The 19,292-nt window shown below is 43.4% G+C and overlaps 2 protein-coding genes across 6 annotated transcripts; one reads left to right on the forward strand and one right to left on the reverse strand.

The window, feature by feature from the left end:
- The first annotated feature begins 1,096 nt into the window (after positions 1-1,096).
- PDCD4 (programmed cell death 4) lies at positions 1,097-17,630 on the forward strand. 5 transcript variants are annotated; one of them, XM_080348315.1, is made up of 13 exons: positions 1,097-1,227; positions 2,481-2,630; positions 3,796-3,892; positions 7,209-7,505; positions 7,905-7,999; positions 10,230-10,343; positions 10,610-10,831; positions 11,103-11,200; positions 12,713-12,827; positions 13,433-13,540; positions 14,600-14,710; positions 15,332-15,471; positions 16,434-17,630. In XM_080348315.1, exons 3-13 carry the CDS (start codon positions 3,853-3,855, stop codon positions 16,492-16,494), a joined length of 1,401 nt encoding a protein of 466 aa, XP_080204441.1. In that variant the 5' UTR covers positions 1,097-1,227; positions 2,481-2,630; positions 3,796-3,852; the 3' UTR covers positions 16,495-17,630. The 5 variants fall into 5 exon arrangements, with proteins under 5 accessions (XP_080204441.1, XP_080204444.1, XP_080204445.1 ...); XM_080348318.1 differs by having other exon boundaries at positions 1,106-2,630; positions 16,434-16,496; positions 16,864-17,630; XM_080348319.1 differs by having other exon boundaries at positions 1,106-2,630; positions 16,434-16,496; positions 16,869-17,630.
- Positions 17,631-17,843: 213 nt separating this feature from the next.
- Positions 17,844-18,319, reverse strand: BBIP1 (BBSome interacting protein 1). Its single transcript, XM_080348320.1, has 2 exons — positions 18,206-18,319; positions 17,844-18,126 (listed from the first exon to the last, which is right to left on the reverse strand). Exons 1-2 carry the CDS (start codon positions 18,249-18,251, stop codon positions 17,972-17,974), a joined length of 201 nt encoding a protein of 66 aa, XP_080204446.1. The 5' UTR covers positions 18,252-18,319; the 3' UTR covers positions 17,844-17,971.
- Between the last annotated feature and the right edge of the window lie 973 nt (positions 18,320-19,292).

Consider the following 19,292-nt stretch of genomic DNA (forward strand, 5'->3'; position numbering starts at 1 on the left):
CCAGTCGGGATCCTGTCTGCCAGCTCCCGTCCTCCTGCCTCAACCCCTCTCCTCCAACACCCAACGCTGAAGAAGGTCCCAAGAGGCACCAAAAGGCTAAAACCCAAGTTAGCTGAGAGCAACACAAATACAGGATAATAAATTGTTTTTCTGATGGTTTTGCTTAAAAAAAACCAAAAGTTTCTAACAAAAGGAGGAGGACACAGCGTTGAAGAGGAGCCCAGCACAGCTGCCGCGGTTCCTGTGCTGCCGGGGGGCCGGGGCTCTCCTCTTCCCACTGCCGTTCGGTCACTGGACCCCCAAACGCCCTCCATCCCCTCACAGGGTCCCTGGCTGCAGCCGATTTTCCACATCCCGGGCTCTCACCTAAAACCTGCCCAAGGTGTTGCTGCTCGACACTAATGATGCCCCTTGATGTTAATGAGTCAGATGATGGCACCATGTGCTTTGGCAAGTAGGCTGGGTTATGTTAGATGGGGAAATGCGTGTTGTTGGCCTGGTGTGTGTGTGACAGCCCCCAGGGACACTTCTTCATGCACCTACACAGCAAAAAACAGCTTTATATTCACCACCAGCCCGGAGGGCCTGCAGGACCGGGCTTGAGCATGAGGGAGCCAAGCACGCAGCGCTACAGGGAGGAGTCTCTCTGCCTCCCTCACGCACCGAGGCATTTCCTCCACCTCCGCCCGGGAAGGCTGCGCTGGCCGCGGGTCACAGCCGGGCCGGGCCGGGCCGCGCCAGCAGCCGCCCAGCAACCGGGCACCGCCGAGCGCTGTGGGGCCCCTCTCCGCACGAATGGTTCCTTCCCACTCCTTTCCCCCCCCTCCTCCCCCCCGCCGACACCTTCGAGATGGTTTCACCCTCCCCCTCTCTCCTGTTTTTTTCTTGACGGCTGAACAACCCCACTGTCCCCACCCACCGGCATCCCCGCTCGCCGATTGGCTGCGACGGCGGGCGGGAGCCAGCCAATCCGCGGCGTCGCTGGCTGCCGTGTCGCTGGGGGGAAGAAAACAAAAACAAGCAGGCCGGGGCGCGCGCGGCCTAGGGGGCGGGGCCGAGCGGCGGGAGCGGCGGGGCCGCCGGTAACGGTCCCGCGGGCGGGGAGAGGGGACGGGCCCGGCCGGGGCGGCTCTGCTGGGCGTGTGGGGGCGGCCAGGCCGCGGGGCGAGCGCTGCGGGGCGCTTGGCGCCGTGAGGAGCTGCTCCCCCCGACTGACCCCCTGGCCAGGTAGCCCGCCCCGCTCTCGCAGCCCCGTCGCCTCCGGTTTCTCGCCGGTGGCAGGCGGGCTTGGCTGCCCAGCGAGCCCCGGTTCGGCGCCTTTGGCCGTGGCAGCGTTACTGAGGGCGCGTCCCGTGAGGCGCGGGTGCTCCTCGGCCGCAGCCGGGCTGGATCAACGGCTGCCGGGCCTGAGCCGTGCGGGCGTGTGGCGGCGGGGCCGAGGCAGCCGCTCCCGCCGGGCCTCAGCCCCGCTGCCGCCGTCCCTGAGGGCCGCCTGGCTCCGCCGATCGTCTCCTCCGCACCACGGGGTCGTAGGAGTAGCTGGGGCTTACCTGGCTGGTTTTGCATGTGGTTGCAGAATAGCGGGTGCATTTGCAGGTCCCGAAAACCTTAGTGGTGAGGAGTGTTGGCTTAGAGGGAGGACAAAAATCCTGTGAGCTGTGTGGAAGCTCTTCAGGGATGTTTTGTATAGGTGTAAGGTCTTGAGAAGTTTTGGAAGCTTTGTTGGGCAGCATGTGTTGTTCCTAAATGTTGGTGCGCTGGTATTCACCTCCTGGGGTAAAATTGCTTATTTAGCTGAAGTACCTGCAGTGGTGGTGGGTACAATGTCTGTATGTAGCTGAGTATATTTTGCTGGTGGTTTCCAGTGACTTAGAAAATACCCTTGTCTGCTGAACTACTTCAAAAGTACTGTTTGTATTGCTGAGTAATCTTAAAATCTCTTTGTGGTGTTCTTGTTCTGCAAGATACTTAAATTATCTCAATTTTGTTCCTGTATTATCTCTTCTAATATAACGATTTGGGGTTATTTATTCTGATGTTATTAAAGCAGGTTTTCAAATTGTGTTCTGTAGTTGATTTGTAGTACTGTGTGGTATAGCTCTGCAAAATATAAAATGATTTTTTTTATAACGGTGATAAATACCAGCAAACTGAAGTTCCAGCAGACCTGTTGGCTTGAGTTCACAAGAGGGTGCATTGCTAAATTGAGATTATGTCTTCTGATCAGTATGACAACATGAATTGTAAAGCTCAGTTATTCCCTCATCCTTGTTACAAACAAAACAGGATGCTGCATCTCAAAAAGACAGCACATGAACATTGCATTGTTATCTATTACATGCTATAGATGGAGAATCTCAAGTAGGGCCCTATATGGGAAAAATATATTTCTCCATTTGAATGTTAGGACTTGATTACACATTATGTAACACATTATTGTTATTTAATACAGGTTTTGTCCTTTGTCTTCTTTTTCAAAGAGGTGAACAACTGATGGAACATTACACTAGGAAGAATAAAACTGTTCTGACAAAGTAGTTTGCTCAGATTAGACTGAGATCTGTACCAAAAAATATCTGTCAACAAACAGTAGCTGGGAACACTTGAGAACTCCTGAATGATTGATTGAGGTAACTTAAAAAAAATGATGCGGGGCAGGGATGACTTCTTGTTACACAAAGCTGTTAACTGCTTGTGGTGACGTTAGGAAATGCAAGATCATGACAGCTTGATGGTGTGCCCTAAACCAGAGTTTCTTTATTGCCAGCGGTCTGTGATGAATCATTGGGAGTTAATATGTTTGTGGTAGGCAAGTGGGCTTAAGAAGGGAAAACAAGGAAGGAGAAAAAAAGGGGAAGGGAGTGCTGCTGTTTGGTGTCACAATCTTACCACTCAACGGTAAGCTGTTTTCGGGGCAGAGAAGGATGAGAAAGGGGTAAAAAGAGCCACTAGAGTCTTATGGGGCGGACACAAATACCAGTAATATTCACAGCGCTATAAAGTGATTTGTGACTATCTTGCAAATGAAAAAGTGTATGTGACATTCTGGAGCTGCTGATTTTTTTGTGTACATAAAGGAGAGGTGGATGATGCCATGGCTTTCACAGTGGCACGGGGTTGTTTTTATTATAGCAGCTGTCAGGAAGAGGGAGAAAGAGTAACAGAAAAAGAGAAGTGTTAGACTTTACTCCTTGCAGATTGAATGGTGGTTGTAAGGAGTGTTTGAAGGGTGCAGAAGCACAGATGTGAAAGCTTGACAGCTGTATGTACACACACAGTAAAACATAATGTTCTCAACAGAAGGAACAAAAACCAGCTTGTTTTCTAAGGGCTGGCCTGAACTCGATAAATTGGTACCATTTTATCAGTGTAGTTCACCTGAAGAATATTTCTCCTGTGGATGCAATTGTAACATTGATATTGTATGTTCAAATAGATAACCACTTTGCAGAATAGGATAGTCTAAGTTGATAGAGATGGCTTTTATCAACTATAAAAAGCTGCACACACAGGGCTTTTACCCTTAAAATAACGGCTTTTATCCTGATGTCTCCTTTATAAGCCACAGGACTGACGGCTGCTAAGACATTGAGGCTTAGATGTGTTTGAGGGTGGTGCTGTCTCACATTACACCATTTACCTTCCCAGGAACTTCTCGGTGGTTACTGATAGTTAATTACAACTTAAAAAAAAAAAAGGCATTGTATTTTGTGAGTGGAGCCTTTGCAGCTTTTTACCTCTTTTAAGATTTGGTCTAGTGCTTTTCTTCCCCTAACCTTCTCTGTTTCTCTTTAGGTCTTGGAGGGAAAACATTAAGACTCTACATTTCACGGTCAGTTCTGTTAAGCAACTATGGAAATAGAAAAGGAGAACATTTCTATTACCCCAACAGGTGAGTAATCAGTATTGTTTTACTTACAGTTGCTTAACTGACCTCAAGTGTTCTCTGTAGAAAAATTATGTTATCTGTTCATTTTTAACAGTACTGGTTAAAAAATAAAATCTTCATCAGAAATTTAAAGAATAGTTCTTTCAGTTATATATCATAGTACCCTGTTTGATTACATTTATTTCAAAATGTGTTAAAATCATGAAGTTAACATTTCTTTAACTTACTAAATAATACTGACTGTGGACTCAGCAACTGACTTCAGTAGGGCTGGTGCAAAGAAATGAATAAGCTCAAAAGTAAAACATAAAATGTACAAATTCTGTATATGTTTAGCTTAAAATTAGAGGAAAGAAATTATGAAAGGCTTGACTGCAAGTGAGCTGGCATGGGAAAAATTTACCAAATAAGTGTTAGAGACTGCCCTGAAATTGACTGTTTTGTCCATATCACAAGGTGTATTATGATGCTTAGTCAAGTTAACACAGTTTCAAGTTATTCTCTATATTCCAAAGGTTGTGATGATCTGCACTGACCTTTGTATACCAAAGAGTTTTTGTAGCTTTTAAATACTTTTCAGAAAAAATCTTATATGTGTTAAGGTAGCATGTAATGCAGTTGAAGTGGCAACATGCTCCATATGACCTCTTATTTTAAACCAGAATTAGTTTGGTGTAGAAGATACATTACTTCACAGCATTTTAGAATTATATTTGGATAGTAGGTGGGATACTGGTGGATATCTAAATTGACCTGGTTTGGTCAAATGAAATTTGTGTGTAGGTAAGTATTTGCTGAAGGCTTTGTTAATTAAGGTAGCACCATAAAAGCACAGATTTTAAGTGTACCTGCTGGGCTTAATAGCAGAATAGTAAGATAAATTTGGAGAACTTTTTAATATGTAATAAGCGTAGTCTTAAATTTTATGGAACCTTGTTATTGCTTATATATGTATATGTTACATCGTGTAAAATTGAGGAGCTGAAAGGAATATTTGTGTCATTTTATGTGTACTTTAAAAAAAAACTAATTTAGAAATTGTTGAAAACTAGTAAATCTGTTTAACCTGTTTTTTCAGCCTAACTGGGAAACTAGTAGTGTAAGGGCAGTTGGTTATAGCATTATGGAGAAAGAGGTTGATAGTGTCATATTAAAAAATAGTTTAATAATGCATAGAGAAATATTGTCTTATGGGTAGGATGTTTCCTGTGGAGGATTTCCTTTAGTCTGGAACCTGAGATCGGGCTTGTGTAAGGAGGTTGGACTGTAGCCTCCCTTTTTATCCTTAGTTGTCAGATTCTGGACTGACTTGTGTTAATTGTTGGCCATTTTCTTTGGAGATAGAGACAGAAGTAAATGGTCATTGAAGAGCATAGTTCTTGGACAGCCAGATTGCAGGTCTGAACTGGAGAAATTAATGGGAAGAGTTTAAATTCAGTTGTCTGAGATGTGCTTGTTGTGCCGATGTGGCCTCCCTGGGGAGTGAGAGGAAGGAAACCTGTTCTGTTTGGTTTTGCTTTTTTCCCCCTGCTGCTAGCTTTATGCAAATCTCTCATTGTTTTATTAAAATGTGAGACAAGCTGAGAAAGCTTGTTGTGGGGATTCTTTTCCTGGGCATGATGCATGCTTTTCTTTTTTCGCTTGCTAGAATCATAAAAGGAATGCTTTTGTGGGAGTAATGAGTGGAAAGATGAAGCTTAGACTGGAGTGGCTGCATTATTTTTCAGCTATAGCATTCACATCTGTGAACACTAGTGTCTGAATGTTGTTTCTTTGATCATGAGGGAAGCAGTTGCATCAAACTTTATTCGTTTTGTAGTGTGATATCTTCTTTGATATGGTTAAATACTTTGAGGCTGGAAATATTTTATTAGTGGACTTCACTTTTGAAACAACTTTTCATGAACCTGTTTTGAATACAGTTCTGAGAAGTATTGCCAAATGATGTTGCTAATTAGAGTGTATTGGAATGGTGAAGTAATACATTCAGCTAAGTTCAAATACAAATTTAAAATACTGGTCATATTCTGGGCTTATGGCAGTGAACTTTTATGTAAAGCAGGCTTGGCACAGCTGGAAAAGCAGCAGCTTCTGTGTGCCTCATCATTGTGCTTCTTAGGGTTGGGGCTGTAGGCTGGATCTTTAAGACTCTACTAAATCCTCAAGAAAAGAAGGACTATGGAAGAGACCCAAGGCTGTTACCTTTCCATGTGTGTTTTTCAGTTTGCGAGGGCTCTCATGGTATTAACTGGAATGTAAAGTTGTCCCCAGGTGCTTTTTTTAAATCTTGATGTTTAAGAAGGGAAAGAAGAACTTAAAACGGCTTCTGCCTATGATGCTCTCAGTAAGACATTCTGCTGAACCATACAGCTCAGATGGGAGACATCCTAACTTTGTGAAATAAAAGACTTTATATCCAGTTTTAAATGTCCATTAACTTCCCAGAAGAGTGAAAGTGTTGCACTTCTCAGTGCTCTGAGACACTTACAGATCCTTAAGTTGTGAGGGAGTTATTTGTTGAGTGTGAAACAAAGCTAGTTACCTATTGTATATGATTGTGCTGGGGAATAAACCATGGCCACTTTAGAAAGTCTTGACAGAAGCTACAGTGAGGGGCAATCCATAGGGGGAAAAAGAAAGATCACACTGTTTCAAAAGACTTCATTTATTCTATGAGCCTTTGTTACCGAACTCCCCAGGCTTTGTACTAAACAGCATTTTTTTCCCCATAACTTCAAGAACAAAAAATAAAAGTAGTGATGGTTTTGTGTTCTTGTGAGTCTAAATCATTGCTTTTCCAGCTGGCAAGCTGTGCTTGAAATTCCTTGCATGGAGGGGTATGTTGGTTGATGATTTAGGAAATTAATTTCACTTTGGTGTGACTAGTCTGTTAACATTAGTGAGTTCTTACGGAATTTACTGTGTTGGCAGTTTTGTTTGTTTCTAAATCATGAGATGAGTGGGTGGAGTGAGAACTAGGCACTTGGATCTTATGCACTGAGGAGTTCTGATAGTTTTTGTTTAACAAGGGTGGGGTCTTCTGTGGTTTACCTGTTTATAAATGGTTTATTCATTCACTTTCCAGCATTTGACATATGCTCTGTTTAAACTGTGGATAGTTTGTGCTGGGGAATAAGGAACTCCTTATTGCTGTAGCGTGTAGACATATTTTAAAAACACCACCATTGCTTTAGCACTTTTGGAAATAAGAGTTCTGTTTAATGTTGTAATCCTTTTAAAATGCAATATGTTTGGGTATTCTAACATAAAACCATTTAAAACTGTAACAGTTTTTTTTTTTCTCTGTCTCCTTTTTAAGAGCTTGAGAATCTAAGTGACGCTCCATTTTCCGGTGATGAAGAAAATGGTGGGTCTGAGGAACGAAAGACTGAAATCAATGGAAATTGGATTCCCGCAACTTCAATTACTGAAGCCAAAATAAATGCTAAAGCAAAGAGACGATTGAGGAAAAATTCTTCTAGAGATTCTGGGAGAGGAGACTCTGTTAGTGACAATGGAGAGACACTGAAGATTGGAGCTGTACCAACCAGCCCAAAGGGGAAACTCCTGGACAGGCGATCCCGGTCTGGAAAGGGAAGAGGTCTGCCAAAGAAAGGTTGGTGTAGCTTAGTGAAGAGAGTAGCGTATAAAGATTCTGCCCAAAACATTTATTTTTTTTTTTTTTCCACTGGGAATAATTATCATAAACTGCAATCTCTGAGGAGGCATTTGGTACTTTATGTTAGATAGTAAGTGGCATTCTTATCAGAAAATTTTATATATGTATTGCCAATTAACTTCTGTCTTTAAGTAGCTTTTCCTAGCAAATTTAATACACAAATTTGAACTGTTGGTGGTTTACAGGACTGTTATTAATGCAAACTTACAGCCTGGTTATATTTGAAAGTCTCGTGTTAGAGTCAGGAGTTGGGCACAGTGCTCCATCACTCTTAAGTGAGCGAATGTTGAGTTGAACTCAGAAGTATTCATTGTAAACTGTCCCATATTTTGCCAGGTGGAGCAGGTGGTAAAGGAGTTTGGGGAACACCAGGTCAAGTGTATGATGTGGAAGAAGTAGATGTTAAAGACCCTAATTATGATGATGACCAGGTAGGCAAATAATTTCTTTGCAGCATTGGCTTTGATTTCCTTTATTGATTTCTGTTGCTGTGATACTTATATTCATGGAAGTTTGACCTTGTGAATTATGTGAATGTCAGCCTGGCTGTACTAAATGTTCATTTTTATGTTGAAGAATGGTTTATTGGCTAGTTAAAAGATAACTGGTGTTAAAGTGTCACAGTCAAATACTCACAAATCTTACCACACAGGCCCTCTTTCTGTGCCTTTTCACAGGCACATTCTTCACTGCTGGTTGCCGTGGAGGTGAATGTTGCAGTGCTGCTCTGTATTGCAAACAGGCACCACGTTAAAAATGCAACACAGACTTTATCAAGTTGGGAGTTCAGTCTGTGACTTCATGGATTTTTCTCTTTCATGTGTTCCCAGCCCTCACAATGTCGTGTGACTACTTGGTATAAACACATAAAACTAGTGCGAAGTTCATAGCCTGGATATTTTGTCTACATTTAGAATATGTTGTGGAAGATTGCACCTTATTATGTATTATGTATTATCAGGGTGGGGGGATATAAATATCATTGCGCAAAGGGTGCTTTATAACATTAAATCACTGAGGAAAGGAAACACTGATTACAAATAAAAATTACTAAAGTCTCTGAAATCAATACAATTGTGAGACTGTAAGTAAATTCTGTATAACTTAAGCAGAGTGACGGCAGTGTCCTTTGAGCAGAGGCTGTTTGCTGTACCGATAGCTGCTGAGAGGATGGTATATGGGAATATTAAAACCTTCTTCCAGTATCATTTTTTTTCTTGCAATTCAGCACTTCACATGGGCAGAGATAGCTGTTAAAAAATAAAGCTCACGAGTGCATAAAAGACAATTTTAATGAAGAATGAATAATCTGTGGAACTTCTGTATGCTTAGCTTTTCCAAGGTTGTAAACTAATGTGGTGGAAGGATAGGCTTTTGGACTTCTGCTATACTTCTTTATAACGGAAAGCTTCTTTCCAGTAGCCATTAGCTGGAAAACTTATTTTTTCAGATTTCTGTGATATTTCTGTAATATTGCTTTGAATGTTACGTCTGTAGTCTGTGAGGAATAAATAGGGAACTGAATTACAGCGGTGAGATCTGGCCATGCTGGAACTCTGCAGGACCTGGTTATACAGGAGGCAGTTGCTCTGTGATTCTTTTTTCCCTTTATGGAATGTCTTTGCTCACAAATATTCTGAAAATGCCTTTTCTTTGATTTGTACATGCTATCACCTGCCTGGTCACGCAGTCGTTAAGGAAGAGGGAAAACAGGCAGGCTGGCTGTTGGGGACTGAAGTGCCACTTGCAGGGAAAGGTGCTGAAAACTAAATCTGGTGCTGTGGCACAACTGACTGCTGATCTGGGCCAGGGGTTTCTGTCACTCTGCCTTCAGTGCATAGGCAGTTGGGCTGGTTTTGTGTGGTGTCAGCAGAATCCTAGGAACAGTTCGGAGCGTTCACCATTGTTTAACAGTAAATTTAGCCTTTCAGTTGAATTCAGCTAACAGTAAATCCAAAATATAAGAAGCATGACATTTAGCCAGCTTGTCCACATTTCAACCGTAGAGACGATCTGATGTTTTCTGGCAGAACACTGACTACCAAGACTAAAGCATTAAGGATTTTGAAGATAGAATCATAGAATGGTTTGGGTTAGAAAGAACCTTAAAGGTCGTCTAGTTCCAACCCCACTGCCATGGGCAGGGACACCTTCCACTAGACCAGCTTGCTCAAAGCCCCATCCAGCCTGGCCTTGAACACTTTCAAGGATGGGGTATCTACAGCTTCTCTGGGCAGCCTGTTCGAGAGCCTCACCACGCTTGTGGTGAAGAATTTCTTCCTTATATCTAACCTAAATCTGCACAGTTTAAAGCCCTTACCCCTTGTACTATTGCTATGTGCCCTTGTATAAAGTCTCTCTCCAGCTTTCTTGTAGGGCCCCTTTAGGTACTGGGAGGCTCCTATAAGGTATCCCCAGAGCCTTCTCCATGCTGAACAACCCGAGCTCTCCCAGCCTGTCCTCACAGGAGGGGCGCTCCAGCCCTCTGATCATCCTCGTAGCCTCCTCTGGACTTGTTCCAACAGGTCCATGTCCCTCTTATGTTGGGGACCCCAGAGCTGAGTCCAGTATGTGTTTTGATGCTATTAGCCCTGCATGAGATGTGAGAAGGGGCAGGACTTTTGTAAAAAGGTTATATGCTTTTGTTGTCTTTTAAAACAGGAGAACTGTGTCTATGAAACAGTAGTTTTGCCTCTGGATGAAAGAGCATTTGAAAAAACTTTAACACCAATCATACAGGAGTATTTTGAACATGGAGATACTAACGAAGTTTCGGTATGTCATGTGTCTTTTTACTTTTTTACTGTAGGGGGTAAACCTGTAGCAAATGAAGGAATCCCAACCGCTAGCTATAAATGTGTGTATAGAGATGTTGGCAAGAAATGTGAAAGAAGGATACCTAAGTAGTTATAGTTATTACATGAGCAGAAGCATATATGTAAATATATAAAAATAAGCATATATATAAAAATATATTTGTAATATAATATATAACAAAATTATGAAATCTTAATCTGTTTTGTTTTCCAAATCTTATTTAGGAGATGCTGAAGGATTTAAACCTTGGCGAAATGAAATACAGTGTGCCAGTGTTGGCTGTTTCCTTGGCATTAGAGGGGAAGGCTAGTCACAGGGAAATGACATCGAAGCTTATCTCTGACCTTTGCGGGACGGTAGTAAGCAAAACTGATGTGGAAAAGTCCTTTGATAGACTGCTTAAAGAGCTACCTGAATTGGTGTTGGATTCTCCCAGGGCACCACAGGTATGTTTGTAAAGTTTTATGCTAGTAGTCAAAAGGTTTTCTTATAATTTGTGGCTAAAATTGATCAAGTAAGCTGAAACAGACTCTATATCTTGAAAAATATATATGAATTATCTTGCTGTCTGTAATCCCCTACCAATTTCCCAGGCTGTGTTTTTACTTTGAGATGCCTCATTTAAATAGAATCTGAAAACCAAGCACGTTACAGTAGTCTACTTAGAACTACTTTGAAATTCAACATTTAATTAAAAATTCTTTTGTTCTGTTTCAGTTGGTGGGCCAATTTATAGCTAGAGCTGTTGGAGATGGGATTTTAAGCAGTACCTACATAGATGGCTACAAAGGCACTGTGGATTGCATCCAAGCTCGGTAACTTTATTTTTTTCTCTGTATAGCTACAGTTTTCCAAATGCCAAAGGCAATAATGATCAGGAATTTATGATTTAAGAAAAAATCATATGGTTCTCTATAACTTCTTATTTTTTTAAATTTAATATGATAAAAAAGAAGGCTACGAAGTCTGCAACAACAACAACAACATCTAGAATTACTCCAGTCACAGGAGAAATATTGAAAGTGCCTGAAAATGTATAAATACATTTGAGTTCAGTTTGTCAGGTTTGTTGTCCAGCTTATGTTTGAGGGTAAGAAAAAAACGGGAGCTGAAATAGGAAGTGATTAGAGGAGGTTTTGTCTTTAGAAAAAGCTTTAAGGTGATTACTGGGTAAATATAGCATCAGGACAGCTGCTGTAAATATGTTGTGAAATACAGAAAGGATTAACTGTTTTGCCTTATAAAGGTTTGAAGCTCATGCAGTGCTTTCCCAGATTTTCTCTGTAATGCTTTATTCATCAAGAAGCAGAATTGTTTTCCATGTCAGGGTGAGAAGTTTGAAGCAGCAATCTCTGACAAAGAGGGACGTTTTAATAACTAGCTGTGTTTTATTACTTTCCCCTGCAAAAACATATGTTTCAGGCTTGATGTGGAGGTGCTGAAATCTTGCAGCTTCTAAAAGCTTCATTTGTAACATCATAGCTGGGCACTTTCAGAAGGAAGGGAAATGCTTAGCTGCCTGACTTGGGCGTTCAAATTGTGCAAATTATCTGTCAGTTCTAGAAATGTCCCCTGTGATTTGAAGGGTTGTAGCCTCCTTACTGCACATCTGGGATGCTTTGCTGCCTTTGCTATTTCTTGGCCAGTCTGTTCTGCTCCTTTAGTCTTGGTGAACAGAGTTATTGGTATTGGCTAGCCCCCAGTATGAGGGTTGGAAAAACTGTTCCTTCTTTAGCTGGATGGTGCTTAACTGGATCTGAGATTTTTTTTTTCACCTTATTTCCTTTTTCATTCTTTCCTCAATGAACTGACAAACTTCCCTAGTTCACACCATCTCTTTGCAGCTACATATTTGCCTTCTGAAGTGCTGTTTTGGCTTAAATTCTCCAGTTAGACCCAAACAGAAGAGAATATTTCAGTAGAAAAGCTGTTCTTCAGCGTGGAAACAACTCAGCCCTCTTTTGTTTAAGATACACATGCCAAGCTGCATTCTTGGAGGAGCCTGAATACAATGCATAAGAACATACTAAATTCTTTCTCGTGAGGATGTTTCAGATTCTGCACTGATGATTCAGATCTGCTGCCATCACAGGATTGTTAGCTGTCCTTAGCATGGTATAACCAGAAGTGTGAAGGTGGCAGAAAGAGATGTGGGGGGGTAGCTTACTGGCTTCTTGATACACATGTTCCCATGGAGTTGCTAACCTTGACCTCTTCCCGGGGACCTGGTCGCTTTGTCCAAAAAGGAATGGCAGTGGGGGAAGTCACAGATAATATTTTAATGAAGTTTTGTAACAACTTTTTGAAACACAAACTTTGCTTTCTAGAGCTGCACTGGACCGAGCTACTGTGTTGCTGAGCATGACAAAGGGTGGAAAGCGTATAGACAACGTGTGGGGGTCAGGAGGTGGCCAGCAGTCTGTGAAACACCTTGTCAAAGAGGTAGCTGACTTCTACGAAACTCTTCTCTCAAGAGTTTAGTTTGTCTAAGCTTATCTTGTTTGGCATGGTGCCGAGAGATACATATATCCTGTAGCGAAATGATGCCTTAAGTGTTTTGCCTTTTTTGTTTTTGTTTTTTCATTTATACAAAGTATTTTTTTAAGACAGTTGTACATCATGTAGAGGTGGTAGATGCCCCATCCCTGGAGACATTCAAGGCCAGGCTGGATGGCGCTCCAAGCAACTTGATCTGGTTGAAGATGTCCCTGCTTATTGCAGGGAGGTTGGACTAGGTTACCTTTGAAAGTCCCTTCCAACCCAAACTGTTCTATTAATCGTATTCATATTAACCTTTTATGGCGATAACACATCTAAAACTATGCTTTTGGTGCTTGTGTGTCTGTATTAACACTATGGATAGGCATTTGGCTGACACTGTTTCAGGTCACTGGTTACGTCTCAATTTAATTACATTGATCAAAACACTAGCAGTGAGTTTCAGGAACTAACTGCTGGGCTAATTGCAGATTATCAAAATAGTTGATAACTTTTAAATTTTATATCTAATTAGTGTTGGGCTTTTTGTTTGTTTTAAAATTCAATAGATCGATATGTTGCTGAAAGAGTATTTGCTTTCCGGAGATGTACTGGAAGCTGAACGCTGCCTTCAGGAACTGGAAGTACCCCATTTTCATCATGAACTTGTATATGAAGTAAGGAGAAATCAGAGTCCCTTTAATAATTGTCAGTAATACCAACAGGTTTGGTTTTGTTTTGATGTGGGCATGCAAATAATATAACTGGGATCTGACGCTCAGATTGCAAGTTCTGATGTTATTTGAATAACTAAATTGTTTCATGTAAAGTTAATGGTTTATGTGCTCATTTGTGTGCACATTGTGCAACAAGTAAGCTGCTGCTAACTCCACAAGATCCAGAATTAATTTTTGTTTATTGGGTAAACAGCTGAATTTGGATTGATTACTGAAAAAGAAGAGCTCCATTTGTTTTCTGCTGAGGAATATCAGCAAAAAGCCATGCTTTGTTTTGGTGTTTTATTGCCTTTTCATTTCAGATATCTGAGTATTCTAATGGGTGTTACCTATTTTTGTAAAGTTGCAGAGCTTCCTTTTCAGGGTCGAATTGTTCCATCTCTAGCATGTCTGTAAAAGCTCTGAGCTATTTCAGAACCAGACTACGTGAGAGAAGGATCATCACTGCTGGATCTGGGAAACTGTTCACTCATGTACTCTTTTGTCTGCCAAATTGGGAAATGTTTGTTCACCATAAAGCTGAGCACTCACAATCCACAAAATTTTCTTTTCAGTAAACTGACTCCTTTTAGAAAATCCCTTCACAATAGAAAACCAGAAGCCTTTTAGTTGATGGGGGTTGTGGAGATTTGTAGATTTTAAACTTCTAGGTGTTTCTAAAATCACAGATAAAAAAAATCATAGAAACAAAATTAATTTCACAAAATTAATGAACTGCCATCTGTACTGCAGCAACCATATGGATATAGTCACATAACTCTCAAACCAGAGCCAGAAAAGCAATGCTTTTCACTCTCTCTAGTCCTTTCTGGTTTGTTGTACCTTTTATCTTTATCCAAATAATTTTAATCAGTTTTTCTTTTCAAATAAGGTACTGAAATTGTGAGTGCCTGTAACAAATGGACTTGTCTTCTCCAGAAAATGCATAATCGTGGTCTCCTTTTGGCACCTTATGCTTATACAACATGTACTTGAACCACTTGTATGATTTCTTTTTAGGCTGTTGTGATGGTTTTGGAGTCAACTGGAGAAAAGACCTTTAAAATGATGCTGGATTTATTGAAATCTCTCTGGAGGTCTTCTGTCATTACTATGGACCAAATGAAAAGAGTAAGTGTGGCATTCGGTTAATTTCACATCAGGTCTTCCAAAATTTGTATAGTTTTTACCTTTAAGTATCATTTGTAGTCTGCTGCTGACTTTTTAAAATTCTCCATAGTCATTCTGTATTTCATACAAATAATCTGTCACTGAGGTAGGTACAATACTTCTCATGTACTGGAGGAAGTACAAATTCTGAGCAGAACTGTGGGGTACAGAATATTTCCGTCTTCAGTCAAAGATTTCCAACTGCTTTTATGCAACTAAATGGTTAATGATTGTAAATACTGCAATATAGCTTCATTTTTCTTAATTTTCCTTTTTATCCTATAGTTCTTAATAATTGAAGTACAATAAGAACTCACTTAATTACAAATGGCTTCTAAAGAAGTTAAAAGTTTAGCTGGTGTTTTATGTAGAAGTAGGTGTGTAATGCTATGGTATTGTCTGGTATTATACTGTGTTTTTCCACTGACTTGCAGCTGCTCTCCTTTAGGTTTGTTGAAACTGTCCATAGTATATGTGAAACTATCTTGAAAAGGAAATCCTGGAAATGCAAAAGGATATTTAAAAAAAATGTAATAAAAGCATAGAATAACCAGATATATTGGTAAAATTTTTACATTGCAGGGCTATGAACGAGTTTACTGTGAAATCCCAGATATTAACCTGGATGTGCCACACTCCTATTCCGTGCTTGAGCGGTTTGTAGAGGAATGCTTTCGAGCTGGAATAATCTCCAAACCACTCAGAGACCTGTGTCCCTCAAGGTACTTATTTTATTGTAGATAGGGTTTTTTTGTCTCCATTGTAGGTAACTGAAATCAGGATTTTATGACCAAAGTATTACAGACTGGAACTGTAAACTATGGAGGATGGAGAAATAGAGGGGTTGGACTGGTAATTTATGTCAAAAGGAGCAGGACACTTGTGTGGAATAAGCTCTACACACCTGATCCCTTTGTATCTGCCAGGTGGTTTGTATAGTACTTTTTGTTTTGTTATTGTTTACTTATTCACAGCATAAATGATGCTCTTTGAATTGTAGCTAATCTGTTCTCTCCTTATTGGTCACAATACGATTCGCAAGTTTCATTTCCTGTGGGGAATACATGTAAATTTTAAGATACTTTGGTGAAACTATTATTTGCTATTTTATACATTGGGAATGCTATTTGTTAGACAGATCTTTTCCAGTTTGGGTGCTTTGTTGGGCTTGTTAAACTTTCTTGACAGCTTGCGGTAAACTCAGATTTTGAAATGTTATCAAAACCAGCCTCTATTTGTGGACTTTGAAAGTGAGTTTGGGTGTATCTTGGTATATCAAGTATTTTACGGGTTTGGGATGTGAGAGGTTGAAAGTCACCACTGCAACAAAAGCTTGATTGCATTTCAGTTACCATTAATACACTGAAGAGACATTTTTGGCTTATGTACTTTAGTTTTGGGTAGAAAAACACCATTCCTAGGCTTTCAAACCTTTTGCAAATGTGAACATTAAAATGTGAGCAAAGTAGAAAGCACTTGACAATGCAAATTTTTAAAAGAAACCTAGATGTGAGATTTTAAGCCATTTATCAATGATCAAGAAATCAGCTAATTTTACTGAAGTTGCACACCTTAGATTTGGCTCTCAAGACCAAGAGAAGATTCTTCATTGTGACAGATAAGAAAAAAAACCAAGCAATGCTACTTTGAACTTACTGAAAATATACTTTCTGCTTTCTTACAGAGGCAGAAAGCGCTTTGTGAGTGAAGGAGATGGAGGTCGTCTTAAACTAGAAAGCTACTGAATGTGAGAACCAACTCCTGAAGCCTTAATGTTTAAAGGGAAAAATAGATCTCTACATATATACAAACACACATGTGTTTTTGGTGTGTGTATGTATATTTGTATACACATATATATACACCAAAATTTTAAGAGTTGCTTAGCACAGTTCATATTTTTTTAAAAGCACGTTTTGGGTACAAATCATTTTTTTAAAAATAGTTTTATAAATTTCAGGAAGAAAACTTATTTCTTTGGGCATATAGTAGAACAACTGGCCACTCTGCTGTGGTGGTGCCTTCAAATAAGCTACCTTTTTAAGTGCCATATGTTTATGACCTAATCATTCCATGTTTGCATTGATGTCTGACTGCTGCTTTTCTCTTTCAAGGACAGTGTTGTCATCATAAATCACTGGTTTATACTAAGCTTTATAGAAGGGTCAAGTTAAGCTGCTGTGATCCCATTTCTTTTGCTGCTGAAGAAATACTGTGCTTTGGGAAGAAAAACAGCTGTTTCTTTGTTTTAAAGAGCCCAAGAAAATGGGAGTTGGGTCATAAGAAATTCATCTGTTTCAGGGGTGAACACTGGTTGGTTTTAGCCCCCATGTACCAAACTTGTCTTTTTTTTTTTCTATGTAACTGGAAAAGTGCAAAGTTCTGGTAAAGCATATTAAAAATATTTTTTGTGAAGCTCTCCTGTCTGCCTTTTTTTTTTTTTTAATTTAAACAGATCGAATTTAACCACATTCAGATCTCTGAAGTGTGTGCAATTAAGCTTTACCTCTAACACTGCCCCTTTCTATTGTTCCAGAAAAGCACTGAGTAATTAAACTCACGGTAAGTATCTACCAAATGCTTTTGAAAACAAGCGACTTGCTGGGAGTGTCCAGGCTGGCAGGGAGCTGTTTTGGATGTGTCTATAGAGCGCAGCTTTGCCAAGAACAAGATGGATCTGGGGCACTGACAGCATCACCGTGCGGCCCGTTCTGCAGCTGGGTGTCAGGCTGCGGCTGCTGGGCAGCGCCGGGACCGGCCGGGAGCGCGCTGTGCCCGGGACGGCAGCGCACGGAGCGGGCGGGAGCGCGCTGTGCCCAGGACGGCAGCGCAGGGACCGGCCAGGAGCGCGCTGTGCCCGGGACGGCAGCGCACGGAGCGGGCGGGAGCGCGCTGTGCCCGGGACGGCAGCGGAGGGACCGGCCGGGAGCGCGCTGTGCCCGGGACGGCAGCGCTGCAGCTCTGGGGTCCCCCCGGGCGTTATTAGACTAGGGGGGGTGGAACTCGCCTCCTCCCGTTGTACCTGGAGCAGCGGCTACCGGGGGTTCGTTACCTGTCGGGCTAGACCAGCCTAAAGACATTTAGAAACGTCGCCTTGAAATCAGCAAGTGGAACTTTTACTGGAAAACGCCAGAAAAGGAGCCTCCCGCCGCCCCGCTCCCCGCCCCGCAGGATCCCCGGTTCTCGGTCGGTCTCCGTCACAAGGCCAGTCCCTGCCCGGGGCTAGGGCCGGGGCGGCGGTGTCCCCTCGGGCGGCCGCGCCGCCTCCAGCGCCGCCCGCTGCAGCTTCTCCAGCTTCTCCAGCGTCACCGACTTGAGCGGCAGCACCTTGGGCTTGCACAGCACCATGGAGGCCGTGTCCTCCACCGACAGCTGCCCTGCAAGGGGAGAGAAGCGCCTTGCGTGAGCGCCGGGGCCAGGCCGCACCGGCTGCCGGGGCGCGGCCGCCGCCGGTACCTTGTTTGGGCAGCACCTCCCGGAACGCGTCCTTCCTCTCCTGCATGGCGGCTCCCGCACGGCGGCACCGCGCCTGGCACCGCCCGCTCGGGCGTGCGCGCTGCTGCGGGAGTAGGCCGGCTCTCCGCTAAGAAAACTACAGTTCCCAGCGTGCCCTGCGCGCCACGGCGCGCACAGCCCGGCGCTCAGGCCGGCTCGTACCCCAGTGCATGCTGGGAATTGTAGTCCTTCGGGGGCGGAAGGGCGCTCGGCAGCCAGCTCTGTGGTGGGACTTGTAGTCCTTTGCGTGGCGCAGTGCACGCCGGGAACTGTAGTTGACGTGTTGGGGCCGCGCCCCGGGCGGGGCGGGAGCGGCTCTCCCGGGCCTGCCCGGTCCCTGCCCGCCCCGCAGGGCGGCGGGGGTTGCGGGCAGCAGGACATGCACCCAGGCTGGCCCGGGACCGGGGGCTCGGTGGAAGCGCGCAGACCCGAGCCCGGCCGGGCCCGCGCCCCCGCGGAGCTCCCGCTGCACCGGGGCTCTGCAGCGGGGCGGCGCCGTCCGACCTGCGCGGGCCCGCCCGCCCCGCGGCCCGTTCTGCTGCCCGCCCCCCGCCCCCGCCCCGCCGGGCCCCCGCTCCTCCTTGCCGCGAAACTCAGGATTTGGGGTTGCTTTTATTTAAATAAAACCCGCAACAGACCCCCTCCAACAGCCGGCTTGGCCGGGGCGGCGCGTTCTGATTTTCCTTTCGATGTGAATCGCGGTCCTGCTCAGCGTGTAAACAGCAGCAAAAGCCGGTGTCTCTCCCGACGCCCAGGGCTTAAGTGTCGCCAAACCTGATCAGCCGGTGCGCCCTCGGTCCCCTCCTTCCTCCCCGGCCGGCGTTTGGGAGGATCCTCCCCTCGCAGCAGCTTCCCCGGCAGAGCTCGCGGCGGCGGGGCAGGACCCGCCCGCGCGTTGCACCGCCCCGACCCCGGGATGGGCTGTAATTTTAGACGTCGCTAATGAGCTTGCCTGTGTGACCTGCACACGTTGTCTGTGTTGGCCTTTGCTTTGGGGATTGATGGTTAAAGCACCTAATCCTGCCCACCCAGCCTCTGCAGGTGGTGG

The sequence above is a fragment of the Nesoenas mayeri genome (genome assembly GCF_963082525.1).
Source record: "Nesoenas mayeri genome assembly, chromosome: 7".
Taxonomy (NCBI): domain Eukaryota; kingdom Metazoa; phylum Chordata; class Aves; order Columbiformes; family Columbidae; genus Nesoenas; species Nesoenas mayeri.

Bases quoted from the DNA above. Each gene is read 5' to 3' on its own strand.
- PDCD4 (XM_080348315.1), top strand. From the start codon at position 3,853: ATGGAAATAGAAAAGGAGAACATTTCTATTACCCCAACAG. The intron at 3,893-7,208 runs GTGAGTAATCAG...CTCCTTTTTAAG, and splicing joins CATTTCTATTACCCCAACAG to AGCTTGAGAATCTAAGTGAC. The intron at 13,541-14,599 runs GTAAGGAGAAAT...ATTTCTTTTTAG, and splicing joins ATCATGAACTTGTATATGAA to GCTGTTGTGATGGTTTTGGA.
- BBIP1 (XM_080348320.1), bottom strand. From the start codon at position 18,251: ATGCAGGAGAGGAAGGACGCGTTCCGGGAGGTGCTGCCCAAACAAG. The intron at 18,127-18,205 runs GTACCGGCGGCG...CTCCCCTTGCAG, and splicing joins GGAGGTGCTGCCCAAACAAG to GGCAGCTGTCGGTGGAGGAC.